The following is a 17,100-nucleotide window of genomic DNA, read 5'->3' as shown; positions in this document are numbered from 1 at the left end:
CATGTGGAAACTGAAAAGAATAAGACAATTCTTCCCAAGATCCGTCTTTCGAAGCCTGGTGCAATCCCTCGTTCTCAGCCATCTGGACTACTGCAACTCACTATACGCAGGTTGCAAAAAGCAAATACTGAGAAAACTCCAAACAGCCCAGAATACAGCAGCCAGACTCATCTTAGGAAAACCAAAATATGAAAGTGCAAAACCCTTACGAGAGAAGCTACACTGGCTCCCACTTAAAGAACGCATTACCTTCAAAGTATGCACATTAGTCCATAAAATCATTCACGGTGAAGCCCCAGCCTACATGTCGGATTTAATAGACTTACCACCAAGAAACGCCAAAAGATCATCCAGAACTTTCCTCAACCTCCACTTCCCTAATTGCAAAGGCTTGAAATACAAAACACTGCACGCGTCAACCTTTTCCTACATGAGCACGCAGTACTGGAATTCATTGCCACGCAACCTGAAAACGATTCAAGAGCAAAAAACCTTCCGCAAACTACTGAAGACCCACCTCTTTGAGGAAATTTACGGAAAGAACCATAACACATAAAACCGCACTCACTGTTCAACAATGCATCACTACAGCCACTCTGAATTCCCTTCCCCTACCTCACCTTCTATCCCCCGCAAACTTACCTCACTCATACCATACTCACAGAAAATGTATACCAAATGCTTGCCTGTTATTATATACCGCCCCTCCTGTTTCCCACGGGCTCCCTCCAATGTATCGCCCCTTTTAGTTTCCCGTTCTTTCCTTCCAATGTTTCAATGATCTTTTCCATTATTATATTCCTTGTTACAAAACTTGTCTCATAACACTTCATAATGTAATCCATAACTGAGCTGTAACAAAATGTACTTCCAGTCTTCATAACGTACTGTAAGCCACACTGAACCCGCAAAAAGGTGGGAAAATGTGGGGTACAAATGCAATAAATAAATAAATAAATAAACACTGCAGTCAGCAAGACAGACCTATCACTGATGCCCCATGTCAGGGTCAGTGAGACACTCTCTTTGATCATCTTCTTTCCCCCTGGTTCACTTAGGCAAGGCTCTAAGACTGTGGCTTGCATTGTAAATATAGAAAAAAAAGAAGTCTTTACCTTGTCCCCCCCCCCCTTTTTTTTTCCCTGAGAGGGGGGCATCCTGCAGAGGACAGGGAGGTACAGAAGTAGCCCCTTTTAGTTAAAATGTTTAAAGTGTTTAAAATGCTCCAGCACTGTTGTACAAATAACTCAGGTGTCCATGGCTGCTGGAGGTGTGTTTAAAATTTCACTAGGTTGAATCTGTGGGAGGATGGGCTGTGGAGCTTGTTACAAAGCTTCTGATTTGCTGTCTGAGGCCCCAGGGCAAGCTGGGAATTAGAGGATGGGCAGTGTGGAAGGCAGCCAATAGGAGTCAGGATCTGCTAAAGGGCACAAATTTGGACCAATGAGGTGGCAGGAGGCAGTCTGACCCTTAGATTGGCGCAAATTTCAAGCCAATCCACGGGACAGGAGGGGTGGAACAAAGAAAAAGTTTTAAAGAACCAAGCAAGGCAGCCTGGGAAGAAGAAAGAGAGAAGAAAGGCAAGAGGCAACCCCCCCCAAAAAAGAGATGTCTGAAAGCATGCTCTGAGGGAGGAAGTCCAAGCCCAGACAAAGAAAGGTGGTTGAAAGCATGGTCTGAGGGGGGAAGAAAGGCAAGCCAGACAAAGAATGGAGGCTGCAAGCATGGTCTGAGGGCAAAAGAAAATTGAATCCAGGCAGGAGTGTACAAGCTGGGGCAGAGAAGGACATTCTCTGGCAAGAAGAGACAGCTGCAAGCTGGAAGAGAAGGATCCACTGACGAGCCCCAGATGAAGAGAGGGAGCTTACAAAGGCGCGCTGAAAAATGGCTTACGGTAGTGTAGACGCATGTTTCGGGCACGCACAGAATCATTTTTCAGTGCACTGCAATTTTCCCACCCCTGTCTGTTTGTCTGTCCAATTTAGATTGTAAGCTCTGTTGAGCAGGGACTGTCTCTTCATGCTCATTTGTACAGCACTGCGTAAATCTAGTAGCGCTATAGAAATGTTTAGTAGTAGTAGTAGAAGACCAAGGTACCCAACGCAAGAAAGCAGCGATGCTAGCGAAGATTTGATATACCGGTAACATTATTGTGTGCACACAAACGGAAATATATATATATCAGATCTGAGCAGGGGCGTATCTGCGTGGGGCCACAGGGGCCTGGGCCCCCGCAGATTTCGCCCTGGCCCCCCTCCCTGCCGTCAACCCTCCCCCGCTGCTTACTTTTGCTGGCGGGGGGCCCCAACCCCCGCCAGCCGAGGTCCGACCCGCAATCTCCATATTCCGTCTTCCTCCGTGGCCATGTGCTTCAAGGAAGTAACGCTGCAGTGCTGATTGGTTGAATCCAGTTCGGCGTCTGACGTTGCTGCGACGTCAGACGCCGAACTGGATTCAACCAATCAGCACTGCAGCGTTACTTCCTTGAAGCACATGGCCACGGAGGAAGACGGAATATGGAGATTGCGGGTCGGACCTCGGCTGGCGGGGGTTGGGGCCCCCCGCCAGCAAAAGTAAGCAACGGGGGAGGGTTGACGGCGGGGAGGGGGTGGAGAGAGGCGGCGGCGGGGGGGGGGGGGGGGGGGAAGGGAGGCAAAAATGTGCCCCCCCCCTCTCTGGCTCTGCATAGGGATATTGTAGGCATATACATGGTTAATGCGTATACATGGTGAACGCACATTAAAAATGTTTACGCTATAATGCTGCTTAGTAAACAAGGCCCTGAGTGATCCACCCCAGTCCTAATTTAGCAAACACTTTAAACATAAAAAGTCAGGATACCATGTTGAACGCTTTTCAGTGTCTACTAGCAGTAATATTATAGGTTGATGTGTCCATTTGGCTCTATCCACCAGAATCAATACTCACCGAATATTATCCCCTGCCTGTCTCCCCATTAGAAATACCAACTGATCCTAATGGACCAGCCTGGGTAGCCAACACATAAGCCTGTCAGCATTGGCAGTAAGACCCAAATTGTACTGGCTCCTTACCCTCATTGGGTATAAACAGTAATCCCTGCTAATCACATATAATAGGGCAATTTAGCACCACCTCCAGAGAACTAAACAAACACACCAGGGGACTGCTTATAAAATTTTACTGTAAAGCCGTCCAACCCTGGGGACTTCCCCGGTTTCATACACCGGACAGCCTGTACTGCTTCAATCTTAGAGATTGATCAGTCCAACAGCATTCCACCACCTGTAGCTATTCTTCCCAATTGTACCCCCTCCAACTAATTCTCAATTTTCCTCTCATCCACTCCCCTTCCAGAGTATATGAATCTTATAGAATTCAATAAACCAAGCTCTAGTTCCTGCCTTTTCCCATATATCTACCCCATTACTACCCTTAATCCTTGTAATATTATTCATTGTACAAAGCTATTTCAACCTATGGGCCATCAACCTTCTTGCTTTACTATTGAACTTGAAATACCACTGTTTCAATAGTTCTTAAATTATAGTGAATGGACCCTTACCTTGCAATTTCCTACGTGGTTGAGTCAATTGGGTTAAAATACTTCTATCCTGGTGCGTCTCCAGTGCCAAAGGAAGTTGTTTCCACTTACTTTGTTTCTGCCTCTGGGCCACAATTGCTATTAAATGACATTATATTGTGGCCTTAAGGCCCTCCCAGAGTGCTTCCAGTGAAATCCCCTCTACATCATTTAATTGGATATATTCCTCAAGATGTTGTTCCATCTGGCTCATAATCTCCGGATCATCTAGAAGACTGCTATTTAGATCCCTAAACTCTTTCACTGTGCTGCTACCCTCCTCAACTCCATCCACACATGTGTGTGATTTGACCAGATGCGACAGAGGGAAGACTCCAGAGTGCCTCTCTGAATCGCTGCTGGGCATCCTGAAAATGTAAGCTGTAAGTACTGCAGCGGCGGTGGTGGAAGGAGAAGGAAGCCAAAACTGCAGCAATCCTCAACATGCGGGAGGAAAGCCAGCAAGGGACGCTCAATTGTGGGTGGGTGGCTGGACTCAGGGAAGGGAGAGGTGTGCTGGATATGTTGTGGAAGGAGGGGGGCTGCGGCTGCAGGGAAGGGAGAAGTGTGCTAGACTTGTTGTGGAAAGGGGGGCTGCAGAGAAGGGAGAAGTGTGCTGGACTTGTGGGAGGAGTGGACTGCAGGGAAGGGACAGGTATGCTGGACTTGTTGTGGGAGGAGGAGGCTGTAGGAAAGGGAGAGGTGTGCTGGACTGGTGGGAGGGGGCTGCAGGGAAGGGGGAGAGGTGCTAGGCCTGCAGGAGGGGGTAGGTCAGGGAAAGGAATGAAATGCCAGACCAAGGGGATGAAGGAAGTGGGGCTCAAATACTGAACCCACAGCAGGAAGGAGGGGGGACAGGCAGGCAAGCAAGCCAGATGCTAGGGGGGGGGGGGGGGGGGGGGGGGGGAGGAGAGAGACACATTGGCATGGTGGATGAAGAGAGGGGAGAAGCTGGACAGGGAAATATAGGACACAGAGAAAGGGAGATGCTGAACATAGAGGAAGATAGTCATAGAGATGGAAGAAGATGGATAGTGGACATGGAGAGAGAAGAAATGTCAAATGGACAGGAGACCTTGGGTCAGCAAGTTAAGAGAAGACAGAGAAAAGTAGAAACCAGAGCCTGGGACCAACAGTGTAGGAAGAAATGCTTCTCTTTCTATTTCTCTGGTATTGTATTACATGCAAGGTCTGGCTTCTTGGGGCTTTTGCTCAAACCCACAATGGAGCATCTTGTTTTGGCATCCATCATTACCAGAGATGTCACTTCCTCCCCAAATTGTGCATTTTTAAATGTGTTGTCTTTTATTTCACTTCAGCTTAGGTTTTGAGGTTTCTGCCTTCCCCTACCCACTAGAACTCTGTTTTACTGCACTGTTACTTCCTCCCATTGAATAGTATCACATCCCAGTGGAATTTGTTACCTTTGGGGATTTTTTGTCTGCTTACTAATTATCAAGCTCTTCATAAAGTTCTTAAAACTGTTTTATTTATCACTTGTTGTGTGATACTCTTGTTTGAGTGATATGACTCTTTCCTATTCAGATTGTAGTTCCCTTTTCTGTTTTTGTATTTTCTTTTTTAGAGTTTGTAAACCGCTTTGTCCTGCAGGTCAGTTAAAGCGGTACAGTAAGTTTGGAATAAATAAATAAAAACGTGTACTGTCTAAGAATTAGATAGTTGATGATGTTTTACAGGAATTAGATAGTTGATAACTGTTTTATACTTTGTTACTGAGCAACTAGATATTAATTAGATTGGGAAATTATGTTGGTTAGATTGTAATTCCTGGAATACTGTTGCTGGCTCTCTTGAGTGTAATCTGCAATGAACTAATTTTATTTTTGTGGGTTAGAAGCTCTGTATAATGTAATATAGCATAAAATAACATTTCTCCATATTTTATTGCCAAATACATCTTTTTTGTCTTTTATCAGCAGAAAGATAATGTCTTTGTCCTGCTGAGGCAGCTTGGGCAAAAGAAATCATATTTGTTAATTTGGTGTTTAATTTTGCAGTCCTGTAAAGTGATGGAAGAATGCCATCTGTTTTTAATTTGCTCAAGAAGTCTAGCTTTTGCTAGACTAAGAGGTTAGAAAGGTCAGTGAGAAATGAAACTCTCTTTGTCCCTTTTTGAGTGATGGACTGTTCATAGGTATTATTTACCACATCTGGATACCATTATGAGCCAGGCATATTGCAGGCAGTTTAAAGGATTAGTCTAATGCTGGTTAGAAGGAGATAGAGTAGAGATAAATAATTCTAGATATTCTAGATGAGTTAGATTTTGTCTTATAAGGAATTCTGATTTCTGCTTATTTTAGAATATGTTTTATTCTGTGTAATTAATAAGTTCTTTCTCTATGTAGAATATCTTTTAAATCTAGTGGCTGACTTTTCAAGTAGAGCTTTGTCTGCCATCATCTGGTTTGAATTATCCACAGTCCTAGCGAGTTCTGTGTAGAAGCTAATAGGTGAAAGAGGTCAGGGAAAGTCTTGATTAATTATAGCTAAGTGAAGGACTGGTTTTCTGAAAGTAATAAATGTAAGACTGGCCCCTTGGCCCTTGACCCCTTAATGAATGCCAGAACCTAAGTTATGAAGTTAGCTGGGAATTTAATAATAATAAAATGTAAGAGATAGGTGCCACAATGTCTAGTGTGAGAGGCCCCAGGTTATAGGTCAGTTTAGGAAATATCAAACCTATGTAACTGATATTTTTAAGTAATGTGTAAGTAATAATTAGTTCAAGGCAGGGTAATCAATCTATTCTTTACCACCTGGTGAGAAAGGGGGGCTAGAGAGGTGTAAGACCCTATATAACTGAGAGCAGAAGCAGCTTACGTTAGAAGAGAGACAACAGAAAGAGGAGAAGGAGCTGAGACAGAAGCCATAAGATCCAGAGAGCTGAGAAAGAGAAGAAGAGACCTAGTGCTGATGTCCTACTTTGTTTGCTGGCAAATAAAGAAGACTTCTCTCTCATTCTGGTGTGTGGTGTTTGACTCTTGAAGTACCACAGATTCTGCTAATAATAGTGGTAATTCCTGCAACACTGCAGTCAGCAAGACAGACCTATCACTGATGCCCCATGTCAGGGTCAGTGAGACACTCTCTTTGATCATCTTCTTTCCCCCTGGTTCACTTAGGCAAGGCTCTAAGACTGTGGCTTGCATTGTAAATATAGAAAAAAAAGAAGTCTTTACCTTGTCCCCCCCCCCCCCACCCCTTTTTTTTTCCCTGAGAGGGGGGCATCCTGCAGAGGACAGGGAGGTACAGAAGTAGCCCCTTTTAGTTAAAATGTTTAAAGTGTTTAAAATGCTCCAGCACTGTTGTACAAATAACTCAGGTGTCCATGGCTGCTGGAGGTGTGTTTAAAATTTCACGAGGTTGAATCTGTGGGAGGATGGGCTGTGGAGCTTGTTACAAAGCTTCTGATTTGCTGTCTGAGGCCCCAGGGCAAGCTGGGAATTAGAGGATGGGCAGTGTGGAAGGCAGCCAATAGGAGTCAGGATCTGCTAAAGGGCACAAATTTGGACCAATGAGGTGGCAGGAGGCAGTCTGACCCTTAGATTGGCGCAAATTTCAAGCCAATCCACGGGATAGGAGGGGTGGAACAAAGAAAAAGTTTTAAAGAACCAAGCAAGGCAGCCTGGGAAGAAGAAAGAGAGAAGAAAGGCAAGAGGCAACCCCCCCCAAAAAAGAGATGTCGCTGCGACGTCAGACGCCGAACTGGATTCAACCAATCAGCACTGCAGCGTTACTTCCTTGAAGCACATGGCCACGGAGGAAGACGGAATATGGAGATTGCGGGTCGGACCTCGGCTGGCGGGGGTTGGGGCCCCCCGCCAGCAAAAGTAAGCAACGGGGGAGGGTTGACGGCGGGGAGGGGGTGGAGAGAGGCGGCGGCGGCGGCGGGGGGGGGGGGGGGGGGAAGGGAGGCAAAAATGTGCCCCCCCTCTCTGGCTCTGGCCCCCCCTACCGCCGGATTCCAGATACGCCCCTGGATCTGAGTACAATAATTAGAGCTGTATACTTGTTTGGGATGTTTTATGTTATTGCAGAAGTGGGGTTGGGGTCTTGGTAACTGTGATTGTAATTTTGAACATGTTATTGTCTTTATTTCCTTTGTAACTTACCACAAAGTATTTAACACCTTGCACTAGCTTTATCTAATACCATCAAAGCTTAACAATTGGTACCAACCTTTAGGAACATAACCAACAAGTGTTTCTATTTATTTTATCATTTAATAAACCTTTAATATTTCTTTTCTTGTTAAATCCCTTGGTTGTGTGGAGTTTATTTGGGAACCCTATTTGAAACTGTGACATTCATATATTTATTTCTTTAATTATTGTAATTTACCTGCTCCACGACTAGGGGGTTTACAGTATCCTGACATTGCTGAAACAGACCCCTGTGGTTGTTATCTCTGACTCAGGGTCAGTGAGATGATTCCTGTGATTTGAATCTCTGTTCCAGCATAACAGATGTACTCTGCGACTGTGGAAGGTGTTCTGGGGTAACTGAAAAGCAGTCTGTGTCCTAGGGTCAGTGAGACACCCTCTGTGGCTGCTGGCCTGGTCCTTAGGTTCACTAAGGTGTTTGTGATTGCTATCTCCATTCTGGGGTCGCTAAACAGCTCAGTGCCTGCTATTTACAAGCCAGGATCACCGAGACAGCCTCTTATGACTGTGGACCTTTTCTTGGTGTGGCTGAGACATTTGATGTTTGTGTCACACAGTCATTGAGATTTCTTACACCTTCTGTATCATGGTCATAAAGACACCCCTTAAGATTGCTAGCCTCTGTCTCAAGGTTACTAGATACCCCCAGTCACTGTCCCTTCTGTCCCACAATCACTGAGATGCCCCTTGCAACTACTGCTCTATGTCCTTGGATTATTGACATGCCCCCTGTGACTGCCATTTTGTCCTGGGGTCAGTGAAATGCTTCTAGGTCACTGTGACACCACTTGTGACTGCTGGCCTATTTCCTGGAATTATGGAGATTTTATTTCTTTATTTATGTGAATTTAGCTTCCACCTTTTGTTTATATGGGACATGCAGGTCACGAACCATAAAATAACTTTACAATAGTAACTGAGAATTATGAGGAAAGCTAGGCCTCTGTGAACAGGCTATGAACAGGTTAAAAGTCACTGAGAAGCTAAATAATAAGAATTACACAAAAATGTGAATCTCATGTCAGCTTGCCCTTCTGTTGAAGAGACAAGCAGATATGGAGTCATAACAGAGATATGTGTAGCAGGAGAATACTGTACATGAATATAGTGTAAGGAGAAATTTGCTGCTGACCATGAAAGCAGAGACACTTTGGTTGCTGGGAAGATGGTTTTTGCAAAGTAGGATAACCTTGCTGACCTTACTTATGATAAGCAAATATGCTATGAAGAACTTTGCTTCTGTAAGACAGAATTTACTAGAATATGCTGGAATATGTTAGAAAATGCTGACTTTGTACTTCCAATACTAGTCTATGGGAGAAAAGGGTATAAAAGGAGAATCATGGACAGAGGCAATCAGAGAGCTAATGTCAGAGGTCACGTTAATTAATTAATTAATTATATTATGTATTCTAATTGTAGTCCTGATTGGTAAGTATAATAAACAATTACTGATTATTCTCATATTACTAAAGCCTTCTGTGTCTTTCTGTCTCTCCACCTGGTGGTGTTAGGACCATAATCCCTGGTGTGCTGGACATTCCAGGTTACAGGTAACTAGTACCGTTATACCTGGGAGAGGGCAGAAAGATAAACACATTTCATTGGTAGCTCAGGGTGAGTTACATTATGCAGGTACAGAAGATATTTTCCTGCCCTGGCACCCTAGAAGGTAATCAAAACACTCTTCCCCCACTCACCCACAGTTGGCAGAGGTTCGTGTTCCAATTTTACTGATATACCTGCTGTTTGTATCCCAGGGTCACTGAGATACCTGAAGGGGTCCATTTGCATCCTTACCTGTAGACATTGAGTGAGTACGTGATTTCAGCGATGGAGGGGGGGATTCTGTAGAGCTATCCACAATGTCTCCTAGAAAATACATAATTCAGATGGGTTAACATGCAATCCAGCAGTGCTAAGCAAGTATATGTTAATAGACAAAAAAGGATAAAAGGCGTCTCCACTTTATTGATCAGACCCAACACAGTCCGTGTTTCAACATAAAATGCCTGCGTCAGGGATCTAGACAAATAAACATCAATAAATAAGCATAAAGGAATAAAAACAATCACAAACATAAACCATGAATGGCTAATAAAATGTACATAAATAATATCACTCATGTAAAGCCGTTGAGTATGGAAATAAACTATCGTTAGTAATGTTTATAGTCCTGCTTCATGGAGATAAGGTTTGAGGATCAGACTCACAAGGGGTCTCTCTTAAGTCGTGTCATGTTGGACTTTTCATTTCCCTTCCTACTGCTGCACATGGAGGATTGTAGGGGAGCTGTGTCACTGCCTCATAGGCTACATAGGCATGGTCTAAACTACAGAGAAACACCTGCAGTACAAGCCACACTGGGAATGGTGCTTATGTTAACAGAAAAGGTAATAACATAAGATTTCCTACAGTGCATCATATGTTGTACACAGCTGCAAGTTACCAAATTCCAGAGGGAGATTTTAGGCCAGTGCTGGATTTCTGACAACTATATCCTGATGCACTTATAAGACCTGCAGCGCTGCTTTTTTTAAAAATTTTATTTTTAGTTCCAATATTTGTATTTAATTTTATCAATGAATCAAAACACAAATGGCTAAAATGTTAGCCAGTATACAAATATGAACAATAAACTGAGCATCAAACAATATACATATCTGTTACAAGATAAAGATATCAATTATTATGGTTACAGATTTGTAACGATGGTTAGGTAGACATATCGTGAGAATAGATAGTTAAGAGAACATATCTACACAAGAGTACTACATATTTGATTTTGAAGGGGAGACCATATTTTCCTGTATTTGGTAACTGAATTACACTTCTCAGCCGCTGCATATTCATATTTCGCAAGTATACATACTGAATTCCACCATGTTAAGTAGGTTGCCTTGGATAAGTCTTTCCAGCAGAAGAAAAGTATTCTTAAAGCTGTTTGGAGAACTATATCCAAAAGTTGTGATTGATATTTATCCAGTGGGCAATGTATAGCTAATGATCCTAATAAGGACACTGGTATCTTCAATGTATATGATATGGAGGGCCATAATCAAACGGGGCTGGCAATCTATAAGGGGGGCCATCTCTAACGTCGGCCCCGTCAAGCGGCGTACCCGACTATTATTGAAACAAGATGGCCAGCCATCTTTCGTTTCGATAATATGGTCGGGGCTGGCCAAATCTCAACATTTGGCCTGCCCTTAGAGATCGCCGGTGTTAGAGATGGCTGCCATTGGTTTTCGCCAATAATGGAAACTAATGGTGGCCATCTCAACCCCGGCCAAATCCAAGGCATTTGGTCATGGGAGGAGCCAGCATTTGTAGTGCACTGGTCCCCCTCACATGCCAGGACACCAACCGAGCACTGCAGTGGACTTCACAAATTGGTCCCAGGTACATAGCTCCCTTACATTGTAAGCTGAGCCCCCCAAATCCCCCACCCCCAAAACCCACTACCCACAACTGTACACCACTACCATAGCCCTTAGGGATGAAGGGGGCACCTACATGTGGGTACAGTGGGTTTTGGGGGAGGTTTGGAGGGGGGGATGGGCCTGGGTCTGCCTGCCTGAAGTGCAGTGCAGTACCCACTAAAACTGTTCCAGGGACCTGCATACTGCTGTCATGGAGCTGGGTATGACATTTGAGGCTGGCACAAAAATGTTTTTTTAATTTTTTTTTTGGGTGGGAGGAGGTTGGTGACCACTGGGGAAGTAAGGGGAGGTAATCCCCGATTCCCTCCGGTGGTCATCTGGTCAGTTCGGGCACCTTTTCAAGGCTTGGTCGTGAACAAAAAGGGGCCAAGTAAATTCGGCCAAATGCTCGTCAGGGCCGGCCTTTTTGCCATTATCGGCCGAAGCCAGCCTTCTCTTAACCACGCCCCCATCCCGCCTTCGGTACACTGCTGACATGCCCCCTTGAACTTTGGCCAGCCCTGCGACAGAAAGCAGTTGAAGCCGGCCAAAATCGGCTTTTGATTATACCGATTTGGCCGGACTTAGGAGAAGACCGGCCATCTCCCGATTTGTGTACGTCTAGTAGCGCTATAGAAATGATAAGTAGTAGTAGGCCTACCTCCCCTGAGTCCGTGACAACTATAGCACATTCTGTAGCATAATTGGAGCACTAAAACATGCTGTACTGTAATCACTGTACCATACCATAAAATAAGACCAATGCAGAATTGTAAAAAACAGAATCAGAAACAGTACCTACTTTACTGTATACCTAGTAACAATGCAACTGGTACACATAAATTATAAAACTGTTTTGTAAAATTTTGTAATTAATGTTTGTTTTCTCATTTTACTTCTCTTCCTTGCTGCAAGGTCACACCAGCGTCTCAATAACATTAGATCAGTAGCTGTCACTTCCTCTTACTGTTCCACATATGCCAATGCAACCTCAATTACCTTGACATCTTCACTATGACTGACTTTTACAATTCTATGTTCAGCCTCACTTGAGGTGTCTTCATCACCATTATCTCCATTCCCATTCCCGTTCACCAGATCAATCACATCATTGTCAGTTAGCTCTTCTTGCTCGTCTGCCTGTATCCATTCTGGTATGTCATCCTCACAAACATTCTCATAGCCCGGTATTTCCTGTAACAAAGGAAGGAGATCTTCCTCAGCTGCCCCATGTTCAGCGTCAATTCATTCTCAGGAATTAACTTTCTCCATGACTTTTCTAGGGTTGGAGGCTCAATTTCATCCTATGACTGTGCGATCCATAAGATAACATCTTTGATATTCACTTTCTTTAAAACGTCAGTCATTCTTTCCCCTTCATCCAGTGCACAAACAAGCATTGTAAGAAGCTTACGGCGATATTTTTTTCTTTAAGTTTCCAGTATGCCCTGGTCCCTTGGTTGACACAATAATGTGCCACTGGGAGGCAGAAAAAGTACTCTAATGTTGGCACTTCTCAGTTCCTCCCCATCAGGATGAGATGATGCATTATCCAAGAGAAGGATTGCTTTCCTAGGCAGGTTTATCAATTTCAAGAAGTTTTCTGCTGATGGAACAAATTCCACTTAGTTTAAGTCTCTATTTCCTCTTCCTCATGCAGCCATCATTCTGTGTACCTGCTGCATCCATGTTGTCATTCTTTATTGTTGGTAGCAATTTTATTTAATCTCACTTATATTTTCAAACATGCCAGCTTGTGCAGCATACAGATGTACACAGAGGAAGTATAATAACGGAAAAACTTTTCATAGGTAGAGTAGTAATTTGTTGTAAATTGTAATCAGTGTGTCATTTAGAGAAGGTGGTTATAGGGACTCTCTAGCATGTGTTGTATTATAGTAACGTAGTGAAGGCAGATAAAGACCTGAATGGTCCATCCAGCCTGCCCAACAGTCACATTCAATATCAATTCAAGATTTAAATCAACAATAAACATGATATTATATACTTGATATTCATGCAGACATTTTTTTCTCCTGGTAAAGCACCGATAAAACAGACATCATGTTATGAAAATCAGGTGCTCAACATTTAGAATTTCTATTTAATTATTTACTTATTACATTTATATCCCACATCAAACATGAATTAGGTTGAAACCTAGGAGCATTTAAAATCTTTTTTTTTCCTGTGCTTAGATCAAAAGAGAAAGATGGTTTGTGGGAACTTGCTCCTTTTGTTTTGTGGAATGCAGTGGTATATTATAAAAAATGCACTTAATATTGTTTATTACTACTATTTAATAGAGAGATATTCATGCAGAAGTCCAGAGTCAGTCTAAATGTGCAAACAATTTCCAGTTCTGTGATATATGTATTTATTTCTTCCTCAAGTCAGTTTTCAACAGCATTTTCTCAGTTATTACCCAAATGTGAACACAATTATAATGTTAATTAATAAGTTTGGGATGTTACTGAATTCTATTAATCTGTTTCACTGTATTTCCAGTTTTGGCACTAAATAAGTCATCACAAGGACAAAATATAAGAAAACCAAGGAGGGGGAGATCCAAGATGGCGACGGTGTGAGCTGTCTCGCCCGACGCGTCTCTGAAACCTTACCTTAGTAAGTTACCTTAGTCGCTGAGTCGAGCATTTTGCCGGTCGGAAGGATGGGCAAAAGGAGAGGCAAAGTCCGGGAAGTTTCCTCTACCCCGGTCGGTGTGCCTCCACTTGTGCAGATGACGCTGGAACAATTCGGATTGGCATCGGGTCCCGGGATGGTTTCTACCCCTTCTGTCGGAGCCGGCGCATTGACGCTGGACAACAGTGTAGACGGGGCTTCTCTAAGCCCTGTCGAACGTACGGCGCCCCCACAACCCGGAAGAGAAAGTTCTCATGCAAGCCCTGATGCCTCAGCCCGAAGTGGAGAGCAGTGCGAGCAGGGAGGGAGCCTACATGCGACAGGGAAGATCGCTGATGGCTTGGAAACGCCAGAAATTTCATCTGCTCACGTTATTACTCAAACAGTGAGTATTCTGGAACAAGCTATCAAGGCCCCTCTACCGGTTTTTTCAGTGGGGAAAATGGTGAAACCAGCCGTAGTGACTTTAGAGTCACTCTGGAACCAAACTTCTACAATTCACTCAGCTCTACAAACTTTAATTTGTAAAAATGTGGAGACAATTAAAGTTTTATCTGAGTCTACGTTGAAACAATTGCATATTAATGAATTCCAGGCATCTGAAGTTAAAAGACTGACCGAAAAGACTGAAAAAATGGAACTTGTGGTACAAACATTAGTTAAGGAAAAGAATTTTACTTCAAGACGTCTGGAATATTTGGAAAATCAATCGAGGAGACTGACGTTGCGTTTCATAAATTTTCCTAGATCGCCTTTGGTTTCTCCAATTCAAATGGTGAAGAAATATTTGATTGAGATCCTGGGAATGCCGGAGAACTCATTGCCACCCATAACTCGAGCTTTTTACCTTCAATCTGATTCTAAAAAATCAGAAAATGTACAAGTTCAGGGAGCAATGGATCTCACTACATTCCTAGAATCATCTCTTGAGGTTATAACACAAAGAATTACATTGCTTGTAACTTTTGCATTGGAAATGGATAGGGACGCGGTACTCAGACTTTCCCTAAGACACTTGGATTTCATGTTTTTGGGTTCAAAGATTAGAGTTTTCCCTGACTTATCCAGGGAAATACAGAGGAGACATAAGGCCTTTTTATTGCTGCGGCCAAGGGTAGTAGCAATTGGGGCTGACTTTCTTCTGAAATTTCCCTGTATTTGCAGAAGTAAAATTTCAACTTAAACAATATCAATTTTTTGACCCGAAACAGTTGGAGGATTTTTTAGTAAGTAGAGAAGAAGTGAACGTACAAGTTTAGTCACTTATGTAACACTGTATGACAGGCTGGAGTAAACCACTTGGGAATGATACAGCTTTTTTGATTTAAATGCTTAATAGTAAGTAGAGAAATTTTCTTATTTCTTGGATCTGTTTCCTATTGTTGTGGTCGATAGTTTAAAAAGTTATGGAGTAATTACGTTTATTTTCTTTCCTTTTTGAAATATTGTGTAAATTTGTGTGTTATCAATCATAAATGAATATTATGTTTGTTAAAAATTAATAAAGAAATAAATTTAAAAAAAAAAAGAAAACCAATGGAATGCATTAGGGGCTTATAGCTCATTTAGTTATGTTAAACAAATGAGAGATGGGGGATCACGTGATGCTGTGCTAGTGAGAGGATGCGTCACTCTCTAGTTCCTGTGCCCTGGCCTCTTAATAATTTATATAACTCACCCAACTGAGATCGCAACCCACTGCAATCTTGAGACTTTGGTCTGGGATAGTTGCATGGACAAACATCTGCAACATGAGATATGCGAAACGTTAATGAAAGCAGGAAGAAAGCCCAAAGACAGTGTGTGCCATTCTGAAAGCAAGATGGTGGCACTGCTCCCGGCAGCAGTATCGGAGATAGCAGAGGATGTGCTGGTGGACATAACTTGCGCAGTAACAGATGCATTAGGGCCAAAATTTGAGACTATTGAGTCAAATTGGAAATTTAGAAAAATTGCTAACAGAAACGCAAAGAGGGGCATAATCGAACGGAAACGCCTATCTCCATAGGCATTTATCTCCGAGAACGGGTCCGTGAAGGGGCGGGCCAAACCGCATTTTCAAAAAAATGGACGTTTTTGAGCTGGGCGTTTGTTTTTTTTAGCGATAATGGAAACTAAAAACGCCCGGCTCAAAAACGTCCTAATCTGAGCCATTTGGTCATGGGAGGGGCCAGGATTCGTAGTACACTGGCCCCCCTGATATGCCAGGACACCAACTGGGCACCCTAGGTCAGTGCGGTGGACTTCAGAAAAAGCTCCCACATGCATAGCTCAGTGGCGTAGCCAGACTGCCAATTTTGGGTGGGCCTGAACCCAAAGTGGGTGGGCACAAAATTTTCTCTCTACCCCCCCCCCCCCCCCCCCAGCAAAATGTAGTCACACTCAGATGCATTTGTCACACAGGGTAAAGTGCTGCTTTTCAGTGCATCAGATTTCAGACAATTTATTTAATAGCCTAATCCTTTTCAGTGAGCTTTCAGAGGCCAAAACCTCCTGCCTCAGGTCAGTATAATGCTGTTACGGTATCCTCTCCTGACCTAAGGAAGGAAGTATTGGTCTCTGAAACTTTATTAACACCATATTACTTTATCCTAAATTAAAAATAAAATTATTTTCTTTACCTTTGTTGTATGGCCATTTACTTTTTCTCATTGTGTTGCTCCCAGTCTCTAGATTCTGCTTTCCTTCGTTTTCGCTTAACTCTTCTGCCAGGGTTTCCTGGCCATTTGTCATTTTTCTCTCCTTTTTCTTTGCTTTCTTCAATATTTTTCTGCCTCTCTCTGTGTCCAGATTTAATTCATTCTTACTATCCATTCTTTAATTTCCTTCATCTACTTATGGCTTTTCATCTTTTTCTCACCCTTGTTCTCCCCATGCCCCTTCCTCTTATTCTCCAATCTTTCACTACTCCCCCTTTCCATGCAGCCTCTCCTCTTTCTCTCCCCATCCTTCCAGTGTCTCCCCTCTCTCTCCCCATCCTTCCAATAGTCTCCCCTCTTTCTTTCTGCATCCTTCCATCCAGTGTCACCTCTTTCTCCCTACCCTTCCATCCAGCTTCTTCCCTCTTTCTCTCCCCATCCTTCCATTTTCCCTCTTTCTCTGCCATCCTGCCATCTGTTTTCCCTCTTTCTCTCCCCATCCTTCCGTTTTCCCCTCTTTCTCTGCCATCCTCCCATCTGTTTTCCCTCTTTCTCTCCCCATCCTTCTGTTTTCCCTCTTTCTGTGGCATCCTCCCATCTGTTTTCCCTCTTTCTCTGCCATCCTCCCATCTGTTTTCCCTCTTTCT

The 17,100-nt window shown here is 43.3% G+C and overlaps 1 protein-coding gene across 1 annotated transcript in view; it reads right to left on the bottom strand.

The window, feature by feature from the left end:
• Positions 1-17,100, bottom strand: part of CARMIL2 (capping protein regulator and myosin 1 linker 2) — a 591,305-nt gene that overhangs the window by 34,151 nt on the left and 540,054 nt on the right. The window contains 1 exon segment of the mRNA XM_030203654.1: positions 9,550-9,621. Coding sequence (XP_030059514.1) covers positions 9,550-9,621 — 72 coding nt within the window.

This window comes from Microcaecilia unicolor, chromosome 5 (genome assembly GCF_901765095.1).
Source record: "Microcaecilia unicolor chromosome 5, aMicUni1.1, whole genome shotgun sequence".
NCBI lineage: Eukaryota > Metazoa > Chordata > Amphibia > Gymnophiona > Siphonopidae > Microcaecilia > Microcaecilia unicolor.
Note: the sequence above shows the minus strand (reverse complement) of the source record. Positions and strands in the feature narration are given on the sequence as shown.